At 38.6% G+C, this 22,123-nt stretch overlaps 1 protein-coding gene across 2 annotated transcripts in view; it reads left to right on the top strand.

Moving 5' to 3' along the window:
• GADL1 (glutamate decarboxylase like 1) overlaps positions 1-22,123 on the top strand; it is a 201,160-nt gene that overhangs the window by 39,014 nt on the left and 140,023 nt on the right. For both annotated transcript variants that reach the window (XM_037828498.1, XM_037828506.1), the window contains 5 exons: positions 7,759-7,925; positions 14,017-14,143; positions 16,330-16,420; positions 20,027-20,133; positions 20,932-21,047. In XM_037828498.1, coding sequence (XP_037684426.1) covers positions 7,759-7,925; positions 14,017-14,143; positions 16,330-16,420; positions 20,027-20,133; positions 20,932-21,047 — 608 coding nt within the window. The remainder of the gene's footprint in view (positions 1-7,758; positions 7,926-14,016; positions 14,144-16,329; positions 16,421-20,026; positions 20,134-20,931; positions 21,048-22,123) is intronic.

Here is a 22,123-nt window from a genome sequence, read left to right as displayed (position 1 = left end):
CATTAGTGGTAGCATATAATTTCTCTTTTGTGCCTGGCTTTTGCTCAGCATTATGTCTTCAAGTTCATCCATGTTGTCATGTTTCACAACATCGTTCCTTCTTACTGCTGTGTAGTATTCCATCGTGTGTATACCACATTTTATTTATCCACTCATCTGTTGAAGGACATTTGGGTTGTTTCCATCTCTTGGCAATTGTGAATAATGCTGCTATGAACATTGGGTGCAGTATCCCTAAGCAGGTTCTTTGACTCTACTGCATGCAAGGCTTGATTTAGAAGATAAATGCCTGCATTTGTTGTCATTACCCAAAGCTTCCAAGCTTCTGTGGCTATTGTCTTGTATTATTGTTATTTTTTCTACGTGTTTCTTCCTACAGTCATCTTCCGTGAGTTGTTCATACACACCCTCTCATTGGCCTTTGTTTCAAAGGCAGCAAAAATTGCTTAAAACAGGTGTGAAATTTTGAAAGGCATGCAATTTATGGGGCTGACAGTACATGTACGTCAACTAAATTAGAAATCCCTCTTTCACAGTTTAGGGAAGACAGCTGAGTTAGAAAAATCCAGAACAGGAGGATTTCTCTTGAACTTTATTTTCCAGTTAAATTTTCATTACCCTGGTTCCCTGAATATTCTCTTTCTAGACCTTAAGCAACTTGAGAACAACAGAGCCTCTGTATTGTTTACTTCTGTTTTCCCAATAACTGGCTGATATTAATTTGCTAACTGAAACTTATGCTACAATAACTCCTTTCCTAGGCCTTGTTTCTTAGCCTATCTTGGTCTGGTCTGCTAGGTTTGCCAGGCCCGACCCTCAGGCCCTTGTCCCAGTGTTTTTGGCTTGAGTCTTCTGAAGTCTTCCTTGGCCTCCCAACCAGATGCCTCTCTTCACTTTTGATCCAGGTTTCCTTCTTCTCTGTCCTTGGGAAGAAGCCTTTATTTGCCTGTTACTAATTAGCTCTTAACAATTAAAGAGACCTGGATGGGAAACTTGGCTCTTACTGGCAGACTTTATGGCCAAGACCTAAGGCTGTTAATCCTATCCTCTACCTGAGCCAAAAGTGTAATAGGGTGCCAAAAGAGAGTTCTCGTAGACTTGGAGCATATTAATAGTCTTCATTTTTGAGTTCTTTCTCTCTTACTGGCACTTTGCTAAGCAGCTTGCCTGCACTGTCCTCATGTTCAACCCTCCCAAGACTCTCTGGCTAGGCGTGGTTATTTTCCTGGTTTGCCAGATAAGAAATCAGGTTCACATGAAAGTTAAGTAACATGGGTAGGGTCACAGCAGCAAAGTTAGAATTTGGGCCAAGATCTACCTGGTTTCAAAGGTTGAGCTTTGAAATCCACTATGATGTTAATGAAAGTCTTACCAATGGAAACATGGTGACCAGAGTTCCCTATATTCAGAGCTGGGGGAACACATCTGGAGTTTTGAGTCAGGTCTCATTTTAAAAGATAGAAACAAACTGACCCAGATTAGGGAGCACAATCTGTCAGAAGCTGTTGAAGAAACTGCAGTTTTAACTGGCAAAATAAGAAATTTGAAGGAGAGTGGATAGAAGGCTTCAAATATTTGTATTAGAGACCATCCTCTGAAAGAAAATTTAGACTTAGTTTGTCTATTTATTTTCTGCAGAAGTCTGAAGAAAGAACGCAAATACATATTTGGAGTGACTCTAAGAAGAAACTTTGTGACCATTCCAGCTGCTCGTCAATGGAGTGGCTACTTTAAGAACTGATGAAGTTTTGAAATAGTTATTAAATTTTTTCAATATTTAAAACCTTTACAACAGAGTCTTGCATATAGTAAGCACTCTCTCTCTCTCTCTCTCTCTCTATATATATATATATATATATATATCTGCTTGTAATTTTTTGGGACCTAACTCCCCATGAGACTTTGAGATCCTTGAGTCAAAGATTTAATTGATGTCCTTAGCCCCTATGCTGGTGACTGGCACATAGTAGGTAATTAATACATGTTTGTTGAAATGAATACATAACTGTGAAAGGATGAGAGAGAGGCTAGACAATTTAATATGTTAAATTTGGAAAGGACCTTGGTGGTCACCTAGAACAGTGATTCCCCAACCCACCTGCATATTAATATTAGAGAGCTTTCTAAAATTTTGGATTCTGGATCCCACTCCAAAACAGAATCTTTGGGGGCAGGAACCCAGAAATTAGAATCTGTATCAATATTCCCAGGAATTTTCCAGCAGCCAGCCTAGCACTTTCCTCAGGTAGTCTCTCATTTTACAGATGAGGAAACCAAAGCACTGAGAGGTTGAATTGTCTGAGGATTAGAGATCTTGAGATTGACTGAGTGAGATTAAAACCCAGTTCTCCTCACCTTCTTGCCAAAGGGGGGAATGCAAAATGAAACAAAATAAAGCTTCAGTGGCTGAGAGATTTCGAATGAAGTCAAGAGGTCACTCTGGTGGACATTATTATGCACTATACAGATAACACTTTTTAGGTTTTGATGTATTGGAGTGGCTGGAAGTAAATACCTGAAACTGCCAAACTCCAACCCAGTGGCCTTGACTCTTGAGGTCGATTGTATGGCAGTGTAGATTGCGAGGGTGGCAGTGTGATTGTGGGAATCTTGTGGATCACACTTCCTTTGCCTGGTATGTGGATGGATGGGTGGAAAAATAGGGACAAAAACGAAATGAAAAATAGGGTGGGAGGGGGTGGGGGGATGATTTGGGTGTTCTTTTTTATTTTTATTTTTTATTCTTATCCTGATTCTTTCTGGTATAAGGAAAATGTTCAGGGATGGATTGGGGTGATGGATGAACAACGGTATGATGGTGCTGTGAACACTTGGTCATGCACCATGGGTGATTGTATAGTATGTGAATATATTTCGATAAAACTTAATTAAAACAAAACAAAACAAAAAAACACTCCCAGTTCTCCTGATGCCTAGGCCACTGGGTTGTGGAGAGGATTTCTGGATTGTATGAGAAGGTGAGATAAAATAACCTCTCAGATAAGTATTCAGCCAGTCAATTAGTTAATCAGTCAGTTCTGAGATAGTTATTGAACATCTAATAATGCTGGTTGCTATGCTCTGCTGTATGGATGTCCAGAAAAATGAGACATTGTCATTTCCCTGTAGGAATTTACAATCTGGTGCAAGAAATAAGGCTTCTGCAGTGCAGGTGGGAAGTGGCAAGGCTGGAGGTCTGCCTACTCGGCCACCATCTTGTGTCCTAAACATTGTGTCAGGAAGTCCTGCGCTCCTCAAGGGCAATCCCCCACCAGGTGGCTCCTCTTCCTACTCTTGCTTAATAAATCTAAATCCCTCTTCCACAGGAGACCACCTGCTAGGTACTTGATCTGGAATTCATTACACTGATCATTTGATTGCTCTGAGGACACCTCCTTTCCTAAATGTCATGGCACATGCAAATTTCATTCATGCCCTATGCAGTTATATAATCAATAAATATTATTGTTTGCCTATTCCTATATGAGATAACACTGACTGAGTGTCCACTATGTACCAGGCACTCTTTTAAGTTTTGTATTAATTCCTTTAATCCTATATAAAGGAAGAGCCCCCTCTCCATATTTGAAACAATATTTGAAGCTGAATTTATTGTTTGTTAAGCAAGGGAGGCTGAAAATATCTCTGAATAAAACAGAAGTTGAACTTTATATATAGAGTTTTGGAAGGCATAGAGTTGGGATATTAGTGGAAATACTCAAGTCAGAGGGTTTAGGGATTGACTGACTTTCAATTTGGAAATGTGGTTCCTGGAGTGGGCTGTGGTTGATTGGCTGCCTTTCAGAGTCGGTAGACTACAAATGGGAAAAGGATAGAATGTAGGAGTGGCCACAATGAAAAGAATGGAGAGGACAGGAAGGGGGGACCCAAGTTTTTCTGATCTAGAGACCACACCCTCAGGTTTGCCTGCCTGACCCTGTTTTAACAGTTCTTTCAGTCTTCACTATCTCTGCTCAGCCAATGATCGGGCACTATGTCAATTCCATCTTGGTCATAGGTGTCCTTGCTTGATTGGGTCCAGTCTCCTCCTGCGCTATCAAATCATAAAGACATACAGGTAACCTGCAATAGCATCTAAGAGGATCACTGGTTGGCTGGAGAAATCAGAGAGGGCTTCTTTCATTTACAATCAAAATATGTTTATTGAATGCCTACAAACTCCCAGGCACTTTCTCAGTACTGTGGAACAATGCTGAACCAACCAGCAGACCCAAACTCCTGCTCTCATAGAGGTTAATTATTAGAGAAACAGATATTTGAATAAATAAATTCATGCATATATTGTATGTCACATTTGATCACTGTTCTGAAGAAAAATAAGGCAGAGAAAGGAAATAGAGAGGGGTATTGCAGTTTTAAAAGGGAGTGAAGAACGGCCTTGCTGAGAAGCTGATGTTTGAGGAAAAGCTCAAAGGATAGTGATGAGACCATGAATATGGAGTTGGGTGAACTAAGAGGACAGTGATAAGAATGAGGTCTGAGATCCAAGAAATAATGGGAGGAGGGGTTTATAGGTCATTTTGCAGACTTTGACTTTTAGTTTGATGAAATGAGGAGTCATTGAATTATTTTGAGCAGAGGAGTCATCTTTTCAAAGAATTTAGGAGCTGCTGTGTTGTGAATAGTCCACAGAAGGTGAGGATCAGGGAAGGTGGAGGCTGGGAGGTTAGTTGGAGGCAACTGAAGTAATCCAGGCATTTTTTTTTTTTTTTGGTGGCTTACACTAAGGTTGTAAGAGGGGAGTTGATGAAAAGCAGTTGGATTCTGGATATATTCTTCATAGTAGACTCCCCCAATTTAACAATTTTATTATTAATCATTATAAGCAATAGCAATTAAAATGGTAGTCTTCAGTATGGGTCCTCAAACAACAACAACAATACAGGCTAACCTATTGTGGAATCTCTAGAAGGATTTTCACAACCTTGGTGAATTCAGGGAGCTAAGAGGCACAAATCACATCTGGTAATAGAAATAAAATGTACCTGTCAAGAAGAGAGGCATAATATCTACATCCAACTCTTCATAGTTTGTTTTTTTAAGAGTATTTTCTCCAGTTAATTGTATGAATTATGGGGATTTTTCTTGAATTCATTGCTGTGAAGACAATGATGATTTTAATTTTATTGCTATTCTGGTTTAAGTGGGTGTTTGACATTTTATTTTATTGCATGTATGTGCACACATGTGTGCATGTGTGGGAAAGAGAGAGAGGGTGGGAGAGAAGGAGAGAGAGAGACTCAGAGGAGGCTAAAGAGTTGCTGCTATTCCCTGGGCAATAAAAACCTGGAATCCTACTAATGAGGTTTTAAAAAAACACTGACTTTTCTGTGTGCTTAATAATTGCACTGCCTACTGAGACAACCAGGGTCCTCTGAATAATTGCCCTCTTTCCCAATTTATTTTTAGGTCCTAAAGAAAGTTTTTGGGAAAATGCCTTCAGGTGTAGAATATTGCCATCTGAGAGTTCAATTCCAAAACTCTTTGGAATGGCCCTAAAACATGTTAAAGTATCCTTTCAAGGGAAAGATAAGTGAAAGTGAAGGATAGAACTAAAATTTGTCATTGAGCTCTGGATGACCAAACTTCAGTGTGTTGAAAGACTGATCCTTCACTGCAGATTGTGTCTTTCCCAAATCAAGAATCTTCCTGTGATATCTTTATCTGCCCTTGTGGACATCATTCTTGGTTTCCAACATTAAAACTAAAGGGTTTATAAAGCCACAGAATTTTACCAGAACTTGTAACTTGGAGGAGAAAATGGAGTCTAAGATATAATTAATATTAATACTGTTAGAGCCCTCAGTTAGTACAGAAATATTCAAAATGTGTATAGAGAGGGTCCCCCCCCCCACTTAATACCCATCATTTTTAATTAAATTAATTTAAAAAATTGTTTCTGGAAAATTCCATGACCAAGTGAACATATATAGTGTAAGGAGGAGAGAGATACTGATTAGAAAAAGAGAAATGATCAGATGAAGCTTGGGACAGATTTTGGTTGAATACCTGGATTAAGTTGCCAGAATTATTTTTGTGGAAGGCTATTTTGGGTAGGCAGTAATCTTTATTCTCAGATACAGATTTCCATGTTGACTTTAACCTTTATTCATGACTAGCAATTGTATGGTCTGAATATAGTTCTGTTCCATCCCTTCTAGCTGTGCTTAAACTTCAAGTTTTAAAGTGTAAAGGCATATTAAGATAGATTTACACAAGCCATCATGCTGCTTAATGTTTTTTTTTAATCATCCTTTCAGTAGAAAATGGCTGGGGGTAGATTTAAGGAGAGGCTCTCAGGGACAGAGCAGTATCTACAATATAAAGAGTCATTTAAAACATAGGTTTGAAATTAAAATGAGGAGCAATGGCATGTTGATATCATTCTTATTCTTTAGGAATGATTTATTTAAAGGGAAATATGGTAATCCTTAACAATTATAAGAGCGTGTAGTGCACATGAAATCAACATGGGCTTGTGTTTTATAAAGATCTTTTTGTACATGATTTTGAAAAGTTTTCAAAGAGTGAGTGAGTAAAAAGGGTTGAATTTACATTTCCTGAGCTTCTCCACACTACTGGATGTGAACCAGATGATCAGAAATGGAAAATAGAAATAACTTTCTTCCTGTGCAGATTTTGTATCTAGTTTGAGGAAAAATGGACTAATGGCTGCATACACCTAAAGGAAGAGCATACATACATTTAGAAAAACATATATTGTGTGTGCCATTCCTTCAAGAAAGAAACAGCTAGCTCTCTCCCTTTGAAAATTTCAACATTTACTTTCTTGAGGGCTACCAGATGGTCTTCTCTCAGTCATTTCCATAATACAGATGCATCAAACCCAAGATGTATCTTTATAAAATAAATTTGGTACTCCAATCTGAAAATGCATCACTGCTTCTCTTGAGGTAAAGCAATTGGTATACAACCCGTTGCTGTTTTCTCCTATACCTCTGCGCAGACCTTCATCCTAGGACTCAAAAATGCTAGATGACTTTGCACAAGGAAATGAAACCAGAAAACATTGGGCTGCCTCAGTTATATGTTTGGTCTACTCCATTTGCCAGATTCTGAAAGTTAGGAAAAATAGTATATAATTTATATTTTGAAGGGGATACTATAGCATAGAGGCAATGTTAAACATAGGTTAAAATTTGAAGGGAGGCTTTCCCCATCCTTTTTCCCAAATCCTAAATCCCCTTCATTTTACCTCTCACTTTGCCGTTGTGGAGTGGAGAATGTTTCTAAAGAAAAGATCTATTGGCAGTCATTTGGATTTGTTGGAATGCTAATGAATGTTTTATCCTCTTATAGGGATGTTTCCTCTGTATGCTACCTCTCTAGTTATGGAAATAAAGGCATTATTCTTTCAACTACAAACACCATTCAACAGGGAAATGGTGTACAAGATGGTACCCTTTCTGATCATCCCTGAAAGTATACTGAATAAATGGTCACCCACTCCGTGTTAACCCGGCCCAATACAGAGGAACATATATAATAAGGTAGATTTACTTAGCCCATAAATTGTGAGCTTTCTGGAATTTGCCTTAATTCTATCATGCCTTTGGGCACCATAAGAAATGGCAAACTTCAATGCCCCCAAAGGTGCCTTTATGTATTAAAAGAAGATATGTTATTTGGAGCTGGGATGGTGATCCATTTTTTCCCTTCTGCTTTCTTGCATGACTTAATTATATTATCTCTTAAACATAATTCATGTGCTTCTAGGTGATCAACAAGAGATGGTTCCAAGTAAGAAGAGTGCTGTTCTAGTGGATGGGGTCATACTGAATGGTCCCACAACAAATGCAAAAGCGGGAGAAAAGTTTGTTGAAGAAGCCTGTAGGCTAATAATGGAAGAGGTGGTTTTGAAGGCTACCGATGTCAATGAGAAGGTAAAATTAAAAACCTGTAAGGAATCTCAGGAATGGGAAAGAAAAGTTTTTCCAAATTTGGTTGGCCAGATATAAGGGATATGGGAAGCACAAGCTTTCACGCCCTCTATACCTTTGTTTCAAGGGGATGTCCAGATGCTAAAGTTTGCACACACACACACACACACACACAGCATCTGCTTTCCTTGAAGGGTGCACTCTTTTCTCTGTCAGCTGTCATTTGTTTGGAGATTTGCTGAGGCCCCAGCTGTTAACCAGGTGAGGCCATGAGGCAGGGGGATGGTGCCTCAACCGTTCTTCCTTCAGCACTCCCTGCCCTCCAAACCCCAGGAATGTCACAAACTTTCTATGAAATAAGCTACATTGTAAATGACCTGCTGATCCCATTTATATACTGCCTAAAACACTCTGTTTTCTCCATTTTTGTACACATTCTGTGTGTTGCTAGTGAAAATCAAGCAGAAGGTAGAAAAGCATATGGAAAGGTTTTATTTATCTGAGGGTCTTTACCAGAAACTTGTCTGAACTTAGACTAGAACCCTTGGATTTTTACATTTGAGTTCTGACTGGCACCAATATTGATGCTAGGTTTCAATTCAGGTCCAAATTCAGGTTCAAATTGATTTTAAAACTACTATTACTAACATCCACTCTTAGGAATATTCAACACATGCCAGGCAATGCTCTAATGACTTATACATATGTACTTGTGTATTTAATCTTCACAAAAACCCTGAGACAGATGCTATTATCCATCACCATTTTAGACATGAAGAAGAAACTGAGGCACAGAGAAGTTAAATATCTTGCCCAAGATCATGCAGTAGTAAATGTCAGAGATGAGATTAAAACCCAGGCAGTCTGTCTTCGGTGTCTATACCATACACTCAAAATTGCTAAATTACCTTTTATCACAATGATCACTTTTCATATTGGAATTGGATTGCCAACAAATAGATGTATGGAAGAGATTTTTATTCCAATTAAATTAGCCAGAAATAAATGTCATTTAAAAAAAGATTTTGAATGTGAAGTGGTATTTACTTTGAATTTTTGATCAAATGCGTTTGGTAAAACTAATAGGGAAATAGATTGAAATGACCTGTGAACTTGAAATAGTTACGTTCAAGGCAAAATCATTGATGGTATTTCCCATTCAGCTGGATTTTATATTTATAATTGCGTATTTTCTGGTCTTGTCTGTATTTAGGAAATATTTTAGATCCTGCTTTACCTTTGAGTACACTGCTCCTCTGGTGACTGTTTTTTTTTAAATTGGCCTTTATTCAGTCATTAAATATTAACTGTTAGCTATGGGTAAAGCATTATATTAGGCTCTGGGGGATATAAAGAAAAATAAGGTTAAGACCCAGCTTTGAACAGAATTTATAGTCTAATTAGAAGAATAAGGTTTCACTGGAAAAAAGAACACAGTTGCCAGTGAGAGTGTGATAAATGGCATGTGAATGGGGCAGACTTGGGGATTTCAGAGTGAGCACTTTGAGTTTTGATATGGAATGTGAAGGCTAAGTATGATTCTGATGGGCAGAGAAGGGTCAGGGAGGGTATTGCTCAGTGGTAGGGATGGTGAAAAATGCAGAAGTTAAATAATAGGAAGTGTTGCAAAAGGAGAAGATGTAGTGAACATAGCTTGGGGACCTTTTGCCTGGAAAGAAGGGCTCACACAGTGAGGACCAATGGGAGATAAGATGAAAACGGGAGGTTTAACATCCTGAGTTATAAACGAAGGATCACAAGTTGATCTCATTATAGGAGACATTCAGGCTATCCATGTGGTGTTGGATTGAAAGCTATGTTTTGCTTGGGGGAGGGAGGTGAAGTTTTTATGCCATTGCTAATTTAGCCTATTTTGACAAAGATCCAACAGGGCACCATTAGAAGGCAACCTGCGAATATATCACATGCTTAGTAAAACCATTACTTCTGGTTGCTTTCTTCAACTTTACAACTTTGCTCAGCTTCCTTGTTTTCCCCCCTTAAATTAAAGTACAATTTACATTCAGTGAAATTTACCCTTTTTGGTGTACAGTCTTATGAGTTTTGACAAGTACATGTAGTTATGCAACCACCACCGCAATACAGATGTAGAATAGTTCCATCACCCCCTGTTTCAGTTTCCTGGCTGCTAAAACAAATACCATGCTGTAAATTGGCTTAAACAATGGGAATTTATTGGTTCATGTTTTTGAGGCTAGAAATCCAAACTGAAGTATCATCAAGGCAATGATTTCTCCCAGAAGACTATGGTTTTCTGGGCCTGGCGGTACAGATCCTTGGTCCTTGGCTTTTCTGTCTCATGGATGCACATGGTGACCTCTCCTGGCTTCTCTTCCAAGTTCCGTTGACTTCCAGCTCCTGGCTGCTTCCTCAGGCTTCTCTCTGTGTGGTCTTCCCTAGAAGCCTTCAGTAGTAGTATTAAGACCCATCCTGACTGAGTTGGGCCACACTTTAACTGAAGTAACCTCATCCAAAGGTCCTGCTTCCAATGGGTTCATACCCACAGGAGTGGATTAAGATTATGTTTTTCTGGAATACATAGTTCCAAGCCACCACCACACCCAACTCCCACCCCAAAATTTCCCTTTTCCCCTCTATAGTCAATCTGTCCTCTCATCCCTAGCCCCCGACAACCACTCATCTGTTTTTTGTCTATATTTTTTGCCATTTCTACAATGTCATATAGATAGAATCCTATTGTGAGTAACCTTTTGAGACTTGCTTTTTTCCTCCACAAAATGGATTTGAGATTCATCCTTCTTTTTGCATTTATCAATAGTCATTCCTTTTGATTGTCTCAGCCACTTTTGATTTACCTCTGCCTATCATGGTTATAATATCAGGGTTTAATTTCATACCCTTTGCACAACTCGATATTTCCTCCTGCTTCCCCAACGCCCACTTCCCAGGCTTTTCAACCCCTGTCTCTCTCCTCCCCTCTTTTTTTGAGTTTAGCAGCCAAACTTTTTAAAAAGTGTCTATGCTTCCTCCCTCCCTCTATTTCCTCACCTCCTACTTCCTCACTTCATGGCAATCTGGCCTCTCTAAGTCAAACTACTTTTGCCAAGAACACCTACTTGTTGATAAACCCCATGAGCACTTCTCAGTTTTTATCAAATTTGGCTTCTCAGTAGTACTTGACATGGGTGACCACTTCCTCCTCTTTTTTTTTTTTTTTTCATTTTGTTTTGTTTTGTTTTAGTAGCACTAAGCTCTCCTAGATTTTTCCCTACCTCTCTGGCCTGCCTGCAGGTAAGCTCCTCTCCCTGTGCCTATTCCTTTAGGGTTGGTGTTGTCCTGGTGAGATCCTGAGCCTTCTCCTCCACTCTACAGGCTCTTCCTGAACTGTGCCACCTACCATTATATTACCCTAGGGTATGCCTGTTATTCAGAAAGCTTCAGACCAACTGCTACTCCCCTTTTAGATGTTCTGAAGGTGCCTTAGACTAAATATGCTCAAAACACATCATCCCACTTTATCCACAACCATATTCTCCTGTTATTGTCATCACCACTGTCAACCGATGTGTCCAACGTAGAAACCTCCGGATCATCCTTCTCCCTCACCTTCAACAGGTAATTTATTTCCAAGCTCTATTGATTCTACATTTTAAATATCTCTAGAAACTGTGTACTTCACTCCTACAGCCACTACCTTTATCACCTCTCTTGCCTGGTGTATTACGGTAATCTCCTATTTCCATTTTACATGGAATCTCCACATAGCAACAAAAGCTATGGTCCAAAACACAAATGTGATCATATCACTCCCTCTGTCTGAAACTTTTCAGTCTCTTGCTTAGAACCAAGTGCAAACTCTGTAGCGTGCCACATGAAGCCTTCATAATCTGAGTCCTGCTCATCTCTTCATTCACTTTTTCATTCATTCACACATATTTATTGAGCACCTTATAAAGCAGGCTCTGTGTTAGTTACTTGGGATCACTGAACAAAAAGATTGAGAGCTCTTCTTTCATGGAGAATATGTTGGATTTAATAAATAAATGGATTACATAATATGTTGGAAGGTGGTAAGGACTATTGAAAAAGGAACAGCAGGACAAGTAAGGAGGTATTGATAGACATGGGGTAAGGGCAGATTGCTACTTTAAACAAGGGAGCCAGAATAGCTGTCTTTGAGGAAGTGACATTTGAGTAACATTTATTTTTAAAGTAAAAGAAGTGAAGAAGTTAGCTATGAGGATATTTGGGAGAGGAACATTTCAGGCAGAGGGCACAGCTGGTGCCAAGACCCTTGGATGGGTTATGCCTGATGTGTTCAAAAAACAGCAAGGCTAGTGTCAGGAGCAGAGTCAACAAGAAAAGGGGGGTGTAGTGCTAGATGAGACTAGCAGAGAGGGAACATGGCCCCTGCTTCCCCTGGAAGCGGATCGTACAGGGTGTGGTGGTTTGAAGCTGTATGTATGCCAGAAAAACATGTTTTTAAGTTAATCCGTTCCTGTGGGTGTGGACCTATTGTAAGTGGGACCTTTTGATGAGGTTACTTCAGTTAAGGTGTGACCCACCTCAATCAGGATGGGTCTTAATCCTATTACTAGAGCTCTTTATAAGCTGAATGAATCCAGACATAAGAGAAATAAAGCCACAGAATCAAGAGGCTGAAATCAACAAAACCCAGAAGAGAAGGGGGAGATGCCGCCATGTGACAGAGGAGCCATGAACCTTGAATTGGATATTTTCCCAGCCTCAAAGCCATGAGTGAATAAATTCCCATTGTTTAACCCCACCCATTTCATGGTATTTGCTTTGAGCAGACTAGGAAACTGAAACACTGGGGCATTTTAAATCATTATAAGGACTTTGGTCTTTACTTTAAAGGTAATAGGGAGTCACTGGAGGTGCCTGAGCAGAGGAATGACCATGGCTTACTTTTCAAAGGATCGATCTGGCTGCTAGATTGAGAATAGACTGTAAGGGGGCAAAAGTACAATCAGAGAGACTACTTAGGAAGATATTTTCAGTATCCCACCTTAATTTCTTGCCTCTTCCTTCCTCAAAATCTATGTTCTAGCCACACCAACTTTACTTCATTCTTCGGATGTGCCGTGGACTCCCTTATATTTCAGTCTTTATTATTTCTATTCCTTCTGCCTAGAATGCCCTTTGCATTACCTCCTCTCCCTAGCTTTTTTTAAAATTCATTTTTATTGAGGCATATTCACATACCATATAACCATCCATAGTGTACAATCAGCTGCTCGCAGTACCATTATATAGTTGTACATTCGTTTACCCCAATCTATTTTTTGAACATTTTCCTTGTACCAGAAAAATAAAAAAAAAAGAATAAAAGTAAAAAAGAACACCCAAATCATCCCCCCACACCCTATTTTTCATTTAGTTTTTTGTTGCCATTTTTCTACTCATCCATCCATACACTGTATAAAGGGAGTGTGACCCACAAGGTTTTCACAATCACACTATCACCCCTTGTAAGCTGCATTGCTATACAGTCATCTTCAAGAGTCAAGGCTACTGGGTTGCAGTTTGATAGTTTCAGGTATTTACTTCTAGCTATTTCACTGCACTAAAACCTAAAAAGGGTTATCTATATAGTGTATAAGAGTGCCCACCAGAGTGACCTCTCGACTCCTTTTGGAATCTCTCATCTACTGAAACTTTGTTTCGTTTCATTTCACATCCCCCTTTTGGTCAAGATATTCTCAATCCCACGGTGTCAGGTCCAGATTCATCCCCGGGGGTTATATCCCATGTTGCCAGGGAGATTTACACCCCTGGGAGTCAGATCCCACGTAGGTCCCCCTAACATTTGCTGGGTTTAGCCTACTCTTGTTTTATGTAACAATGTATTTGTCAGTTCCACCAGGCAATCTTCTTTAATGTTCCAAGTCTATGATATGCCCCTCATTTGTTCCAACAATATCTGCACAGCTGTCACAGCTCTTTTCACACTGAGCTGTGGATGTATGTTTAATTCTCTTTCTCTTCCCCTTGTCTGGAAGCTTCATAAGCGTAGGGTCCGTGCTTCTAATGTCCTCTCAATACCTGGCTGTAGTGAGTGCCCAATAAATTGTGCCATATGAATCTCCAGGTTTGTGAATGGCAGCCTCCCGAACAACTGAAGCAACTTCTTGATTTGGAGATGAGAGACACGGGAGAGCCACACCACAGGCTGTTGGAACTCTGCCAGGACGTCATACGCTACAGTGTCAAAACTAGTAAGAACCTTAATTCACTTCCTTGATCTGTACCACTGACAGGTTCTTACATTTTCTAACATTTCTTAAATAAGCTGAGTATGGCAATGTTTATGGGATGAGAAACTTTGATCAAAAAACAGTAGTTTCAATGTTTTTACAATGATCTATTTAATCTTTACTTATACACAGAGCTGTTGTCAAGGCCAAAGATAAGTTGATAGGAAAACTGTTGGCTTCTGTGGTCATAGGTAAACAAAGACTATCCTCTGTTTATAATCAAAAGCATACATAAAATAAATAGTTATTTCTTATGTTGGTCCAAATTGGAGGATGATATTTTGGCTATATGGATTTGTTAAGGGATTTTTAAATCTTGATGTCCCGGAATATGCTATATATATATATATATTCAAGAGGGTATCTTTAGGATAAACAGGAAGGAATTTATTTGAAAGATATTGATTAACTCTTGGCAATTGGTAATTACCAAGTTATTTTATCAAATCTGGCAAGATAAAAAAGTAAAAACCTTGGGAAGATACAATAAAAATGGATACACGGTTAAGTTTTTGCTGTGATTGTTTCACAATGATGCCATAACCATGTAAGCTTTTGTAAATATAGTAACATAATATCAGTCTTGAGGTGAAGTACTATTCCAACTTGACTGTTAATATCTGATGAACCAGTAAACAAGTTTGAAAAGTAGGAGAATATCTTTCCAAAATATGCATTTCCTGATGTGATGTAAAAGTAATCTAGTGTTTAAGACTATAGAGGCATTATGTTATGTAAATTCTGACACTGAACTAAATTTAGCAGAAAGAACATAATAAAATCCTAGATAAAAATAATTGGATTATATTCCCTTAGGAAAGTTTGGTGTATGTATCAAAAACCCAGTTATCATTTCAAAAGCAGAGATACATATCTTATTACTGTAGTGCATTTAATGCAGTTAATTCTTCAGTTTACTGGATATTTTCTATAATGTTACCATGGAAATCAATCATAAATTAACACCAAACTTAAAAAAATTGTATTAAAATTACTCATAGCAGTATCTGGTTTCCTTTGCCAAATCAGAGAAAGGTTTCCATGGTTAATTTTAAGAGTCATTTTCTTTGGAGATTTTTTTTTGTAATTAAACCCCTAGAATAAAGAGGAAAAATGAAATGAAACCAACTGCTATAAAATTGTGATGGGAGGTCACTAACTCAAATGGTTCCCAGGTACTCAAATTTAGAAAGACTCCTCCTGCCTCTTTGTTCTCCATCATGCTGGGCTTCCTATGATTGAGAATGTCACGCCGGTGAGCCTGGTGTTTGGTGTGAATATTCACACTGTGTAAAGCCAAGGAACCTTTATGAGACCTTTTATATGAGGAAACTAAATAGAAGGTTGGAACTAGTCTTAAAGGCAACTGCCTTTGAAATAAGTTGAATCAGAAACTTTATGTAAGCCGGGTAATGAATCATATCTTACTCCATCTACATAATGCCAGTCACTCTGGGTCAATCTGAAAAATGAAAAGTTCTCTCACTGATGATAGCCTACAATGTGTTTGAAATTAGGGAAGCTGATGTTGATATTGTTGAAGATAAAGGTAGCAGGCTTTGATACTTGGGCAAACAATGTTCAAATAATCCATTTTTCAAGGACATTGCTTGGTTATGAGTAGTACAAAAATGGAGCAGGTAAACCACAGCTCTTAAAAGTGTGCATGAGTTTTACTTAGAAAAATTTTATTATTCAGTAGAAAGGGCTATGAGATGGGTCTTCAACCATTTTTCTCCTTGTTTATGATTAGATTTTGACTGTTTCCTTTTTAATTGAGGTATAATTTACCTTCAGTAAAGTGTACCATCCTAAGTGCTCATCTTGATGAATTTTTGCATAACTGTACACATGTAACCAGCCCCCAGATCAAGTTATAGAACATTTCCAGCACTCCAGAGGCTGCCTCAAGCCCCTTCCCAATCAATGATTCTTTCCCAAGGGTACCCACAATTCTTACTTCTCTCTCCATGCATCAGCTTGCCTGATTTTGAATGTCACATAGAAGGAATCATAGAGTATTGTCCTCTTTTGTGTCTGGCTGCTTTCACTATCTGAAAGATTCATTCATGTTATTGCTATAATGGCACTTTTAAGTTTTCCTTTTTATTGCTGTGTAGATAAATACTCTGTTTTAAAATTTACAGATCACCCAAGATTTTTCAACCAGTTGTATGCTGGACTTGATTACTACTCCTTGGTGGCTCGATTTATGATAGAGGCATTAAACCCAAGTGTGTAAGTGTCATGATGCTGGAATTTTTCACTAAACCTGGAGTAGAGACGTTTATGAGTAAATGAAATTTTGTTTCATGAATTTATATTTAATGGATTCATTTGTGCAGTGCTATCACAAATAATGTTATAGCCTTATGGTACTTGGTAGTATTCAAAGAACTGTTGATTTGTACAGTGGTACTGTGAGATGGGTGAGGTAGACACTGTATCTCCAATTTAAAAGATGAGAAAATTGATTAAGCAATTTTTTATTCATTTCTTCATGAAGTGCATATCTCTGATAAGTGCTAGAGACACACTGTGAATAAAAATACACCGTGATTCTGTCCTCGTGAAGCATAAAGCCTGGTGAGAAAAAGAGAAATGCTAATCAAAATGAATTTTAAAAAATGTAAAATTCAAACCCTGATATTAAGTAGAGGTGCACCATGCTATAAATATAAATGGGACAATTTTTTCTACTTGGAGCCAAGGCTTTTCCAAGGAAGTGATAGCTGAGGGATGAAGAATGAGTAAGAATTAGCTAGGCAAAAAGGTGAGAGATGAGTGCCAGAGGGAGCAGCATATACAATGGCCCTGTGGCAGAAGGCAGCATGGCATATTCTGTTACCTGAAAGGCCAGTGAAGGTGTAGCTGAGACAGCGAGGGGAAGTATAATGGAGGGTGAGGCTAGGGAGATAGACAGGAGCCAGACATGTAGGGCCCAGTGGGCCATGTTTATGAGTTATTCAAAGTACAATGGAAGGACATTGAAGTGTTCTAAATCACTGAATGCCATTCGGAAAGTAGGTTGGGGGGAATGTATTAGGACGGCATTGCCTTTTTCAGGTAAGAGATGATGTAGCTTGGACTGGGACAGAAGTTGTGGGAATGGGGAGAAAAAATGTACTTAGAAGGTAAGACAAAAGGGACTGAATGATGTGTTGGTCTTTGGAAATGAGGACAAGGGATAGATTTCTTGGATACTGCCTGAGTTGTTGGTTTTCATAGCTGGGTTGATGGTCATGTCAGTCACTGAGATAAGAAGCACTGGGAAAGGGGCCAGTTTTTAAGTGTGTGGTAGAAGAGGCAAGATCAAGAATTCGATTTTCAGTTGTGGGTTTTTGAGTTTGCAGTGACTTTCAGATATCCAAAAATATATGTCAACAAAGCTGGTAGATACTTTGGCCTGGAATTCTGATGTCTATGTGGAAGGTATAAATTTAAGAGTTATTGAGAAATAGATGGTAATTGAAATTGTGGGCACAGGCGAGATCCCCAAGGTCAGTCATTCTCAATTCTGACTGCTCATTAGAATCAACTTGGGATCTTTCAAAAAATTGTTGATCCTGGGCCCCAATCCAGATGGATTAAATCCGAATTTCTGTGGGCATGTCCCAAGAATTGATATACTTATAATGCTTACCAAGAAATTTTAATGAGCAGCCAGAAGGGAGAACCACTATCTGAGGACTGAGTATAGAATAAGGAGAGAAGAGGACCTAGAATTGGGCCTTGAGGGCATCCAACATTTAATGATTAGGAGGAGGAAGATGAATCTATAATGGAGAGAAGAAGGAAGAAAATCAGGAAGGGAGGCTTGGAAGACATGGAGGAGAGTGTGTCTAGAAGAAGAAAGGGATCAATAGCATCACGTGCTTTTGAGAGTGATTAAACAAGGTAAATACTGAAAAATGTCCATTGGATTAGCACTGCGGGGGTCACTGGTGTCCTTAGGTACAGAAGGTTTGATAGAGTGATGAGAGCTATCTACCAGGTTACAATGCATAGAGGAGCAAGTTGTAGGCACATCATAAGAGACAGTAAGATTATATTCCAGTATATCCTAAGTTTTCTGACTCCTTATCTGAGTTCTTTTATCTGAAATATTTAGATAATAAATGATAATAAATAATAAGTAAGGAAGTAAGTAAATCTCTCCACTCTTAAAATTACTTTTACTTGAGAAGGTCTCAGAATCACATTTTGTTTATCCTTATAATCCTTTTGGACCCAGGCATGAGCATGTATTATTATTGCCATTTTGTTGATCAAGTGATAAGACAAAAGAAAATTATTAACTATGGAGACTTGTGTCCAGGTAGGTGCTACCTAGTGCCAAACTGAAAAATCCACTTGAAATGTGGCCAAGACACAAATACATTTTAAATTGCCCTCTCCTCCATCTATGGATGGAGGAGATAGGAGTCAAGCTTCAATGTGGGCTCAATAATAATCCCAGGTTTACAGTTTAGCCAGTTTTCAAAGAGGAATATAATAGTAACTTTTATTCCTTCAAAAAAGTGAGCTATTATTTCGTTTATATTTACAGGTACATGTAAACTATTTTCATACTGTTGGTATTTGTAGCCTGGCTTCATAACATGGTTGAAAACAGGACATAGCTCTTTTCTAAAATTATGTAATGTTTGTAGCGTGCTTGACACATAGTAGGTGCCCAGTATTTTTTGTCTCTTTCCCAAAGCTTTACCTTCAACATGTTAAAAATAATTGCATTATATTCTGCCACTATAAATTTAAGTGTGTCTACTTAACTCATGTATTGAGAGTATACATTTATTCAGATTCAATTTAAAGCAATCACCTAATTGAGAGGGAGATTATTGGTATTTAGTCACCCTGAAGTTATCTGGAGGGAGGAGAGACTCAAACATTGTACAACATCATGACTATTGCAGACAGAGTTTCCTGGGAATCAGACTTTAGATGGGGTTTAGTGAGCAGGATGTTTGTTAAGGAGTATCCCTGAGATCAACACTAGTAGTTGGGAGCCTAAGGAAACAGATAGGAGTCAAGCGTCAATGCAGGCTCAATAATAATGTCAGCTGACCCCATGGAGACTGGAGCTAGAATGGCTCTTCAGAGGGCCAAATTCATCCCAGATGTCAGGTCTTTATACTTCCACCTCCATGACTCAGGTGTGGACCACCACTGGCAGGGGTGTGTCCTCGGGAAAGGTGGCTCCCTATAGATGAGGCAATCCCTAAAGGGGCTGACATGACAATAGCATTCCAGCCTCTGGTGCAAGGAATCCTTCGTTGATAGGGGATCTGGGTGCTGCCTTTGCTGTAGAATCAGTTACATGATAACAGATGTCCCCAAGAACTCTTCCCATTTGTATAACAACAATCAATGTGGTAGAAGCTCTAGTTCAGGACAGGTAACCTCCAACCACATATTGACAGCTGACTGTTAACACACTCATTGTAGTAGCCTAATAACACCTGGTTTCCATGGCAATAACTTTTCTTTAACCAGAAACCAAAGCACATGTTAGAGAGTAAAATGGCCACTGCCGTGGCTAATACAGAGACTCCAGATGCACCAACTTTATCTCTCCCAATGGAATTAAAGATTCCCTTCAAATAAAGTGTGATGAAGTAGCATACGTGTCTCTAAGGTCAATAGCTACTGGCGTTTATCTAATCATGACTAGCACTGTCACTGAATGCATATTTCTTTATTTCCAGTGGATAAATTTCCAAAGACTCTACCTATACTTCAACGGCCACTTGGTTTAATAAAACTCTGTATGCATTTCTTGGGACACCAAAGGGATGGTTTGGCTCTAGTCATAGAAGTGAAGTGTTTTTTATATCTATCTAGTTATACGTATGAGGTGTCCCCAGTGTTTCTGTTAGTGGAAGAAGCAGTTCTGAAGAAAATGATTGAATTTATTGGCTGGAAAGAAGGGGATGGAATATTTAATCCAGGTAAGTGCAATTAGTTATCACCGTCACCCTTCTATTATAAGCATCTCAAAATTATCTTATTCATATTCTAAGTAAGGAACAAAGTCTCTTTTCAGATTTATATATTACAAAAAGTTAGCATATTAATAATACTATTTGATGAGAACATAGCTTGTGTCTCTCTAGAGAATGATAATAATATTTTGAATAAATGCTTCTTATTTGGATAAATGGTCACACAAATGAGATTTCTACAATTTAGTATTTCTATCTAACACAAATGAATTTTTCTGTTGTTGGGGGTTTGGAAGCGCTACAATTAAGTCCCTCTATTTTACTTGAGAAAGTTTCTGTATCACATTTTGTTTATTCCTATAATTTTTTTTTGTTTTCCTTTTTTTGTTTGTTTTTGTTTGTTTGTTTGTTTTTGGAACCAGAGATGAGCATGTAATGTTGCTTCCATTTTGTTGATCAGGTGACAGACAGAAAGAAAATTATTAACTATGGAGACTTGGATCCAAGTGGGTCTCCAGGCCTTAAATCCAGAGCTCATAGATTGAAACTTTAGTTTGGAAAAACCCTGAAATGAGATAAAGGGGCCAAAATATCTCTTTTTGCTGAGATTGGAAATTGCTGGTATTGGAAATTAGGAAATGTGTGAGTGAAATATTCAGAGTGACTGGGGGGGTGGGGTAGTGGTCCAGAGGATTTCACAGGGATTTGTCATTAGACTGGAGCAGCCACAGCCATTCATGCTTTGTGTTGTATTTGGCAATCAGGGAGCTATAATTTCCTGTTATTTTACTTTTGTTTTTGCAGGTGGTTCAGTGTCCAACATGTATGCAATGAACTTAGCTAGATACAAATATTGTCCTGATATTAAGGAAAAGGGACTGTCTGGGCTGCCAAGATTAGTCCTTTTCGTGTCTGCAGAGGTAAAAAATTATTCTTCATATCACGCATAGATTTTATGAGACTGCATCATTTAAATGGGCTTGTTCATTTGAGAACTCCTAATGTGATTTTATCCTATCTGTGTGACTAATATGTCAAAACATAACATAATATTCATTCCAGAGGGAAATCTAATGGGTTTAATTTTGTACTCTCCAGCCACCCAATTTTGTACATCACCTTTATTTAAAATGTTATAACCTGTAACATTTTTCTTCAGGAAAAGATCAAATTTAATTTGAAACTGCTATCTCTTTCTGTGAATCTCTTCTCTAAGTGTATTTATTAGAGTATACATGATTGCTACTGATTTAGGCTATGTCCTCCTCACATTCTTTGTGAAATTGATTGCTTTGGGTTGCTAATATAAAACCTTTGCATATTCTTTTTTAAGGGAAAAAGGAAATATCCAGTAACAATGAATATCACATACACACACACATTTGGACATTGCTGCAGTTCTCTTATCTTTTATTTTACTACTACTACTTCTAAGTAAAGGGTCAGCTTGTGTTTAAATGCATCTGTAAAATGCATTTAATCTAATCTGTAAAAATGGGTATATCAGTTACCCCTTGTTGTTTAACGCTTTATCTCAAAACACAGTGGCATAGAACTGCAACCATATATTATTGTGTGTAGGTCTCAGGATGGCTGGGCAGTTCTGCTGCTCATGACTGGGCTCCTTCAGTGTCTGGGGGTTGGCTGGCTGATGGCGATCTGGGAGTGGCTCAGCAGGGATGAGAGCAGCGATCCCCTGCCGTTCCATGGGCCTCTCATCCTCCAGCAGGCTAGTTCGGGTGTGCCCTCATGGCAATGGCAGGGGTGAAAAAGCATGGAAATATAGCTGGACTCTTGAGTCCTAGTTTCAGAACTGGCACATTATCACTTCTGCCTCGTTTTCTTGGCCAAGTAAGTCAAATCTCTGTATCTAGATCCAAGAGGTGGGAAAATAAACTCCACCTCTTGAGAGGATTTGCTTCAGAGTCCCCCTGGAAAAGGCACAGATACAGGAAAGAGTAAACAATTGGAGCCATTCAAGCAGTTCTGCCTAGTT

Source organism: Choloepus didactylus, chromosome 1 (genome assembly GCF_015220235.1).
Source record: "Choloepus didactylus isolate mChoDid1 chromosome 1, mChoDid1.pri, whole genome shotgun sequence".
In the NCBI taxonomy this organism is placed as follows: Eukaryota; Metazoa; Chordata; class Mammalia; order Pilosa; family Megalonychidae; genus Choloepus; species Choloepus didactylus.
This window is presented reverse-complemented; position numbering and strand designations above follow the sequence as displayed.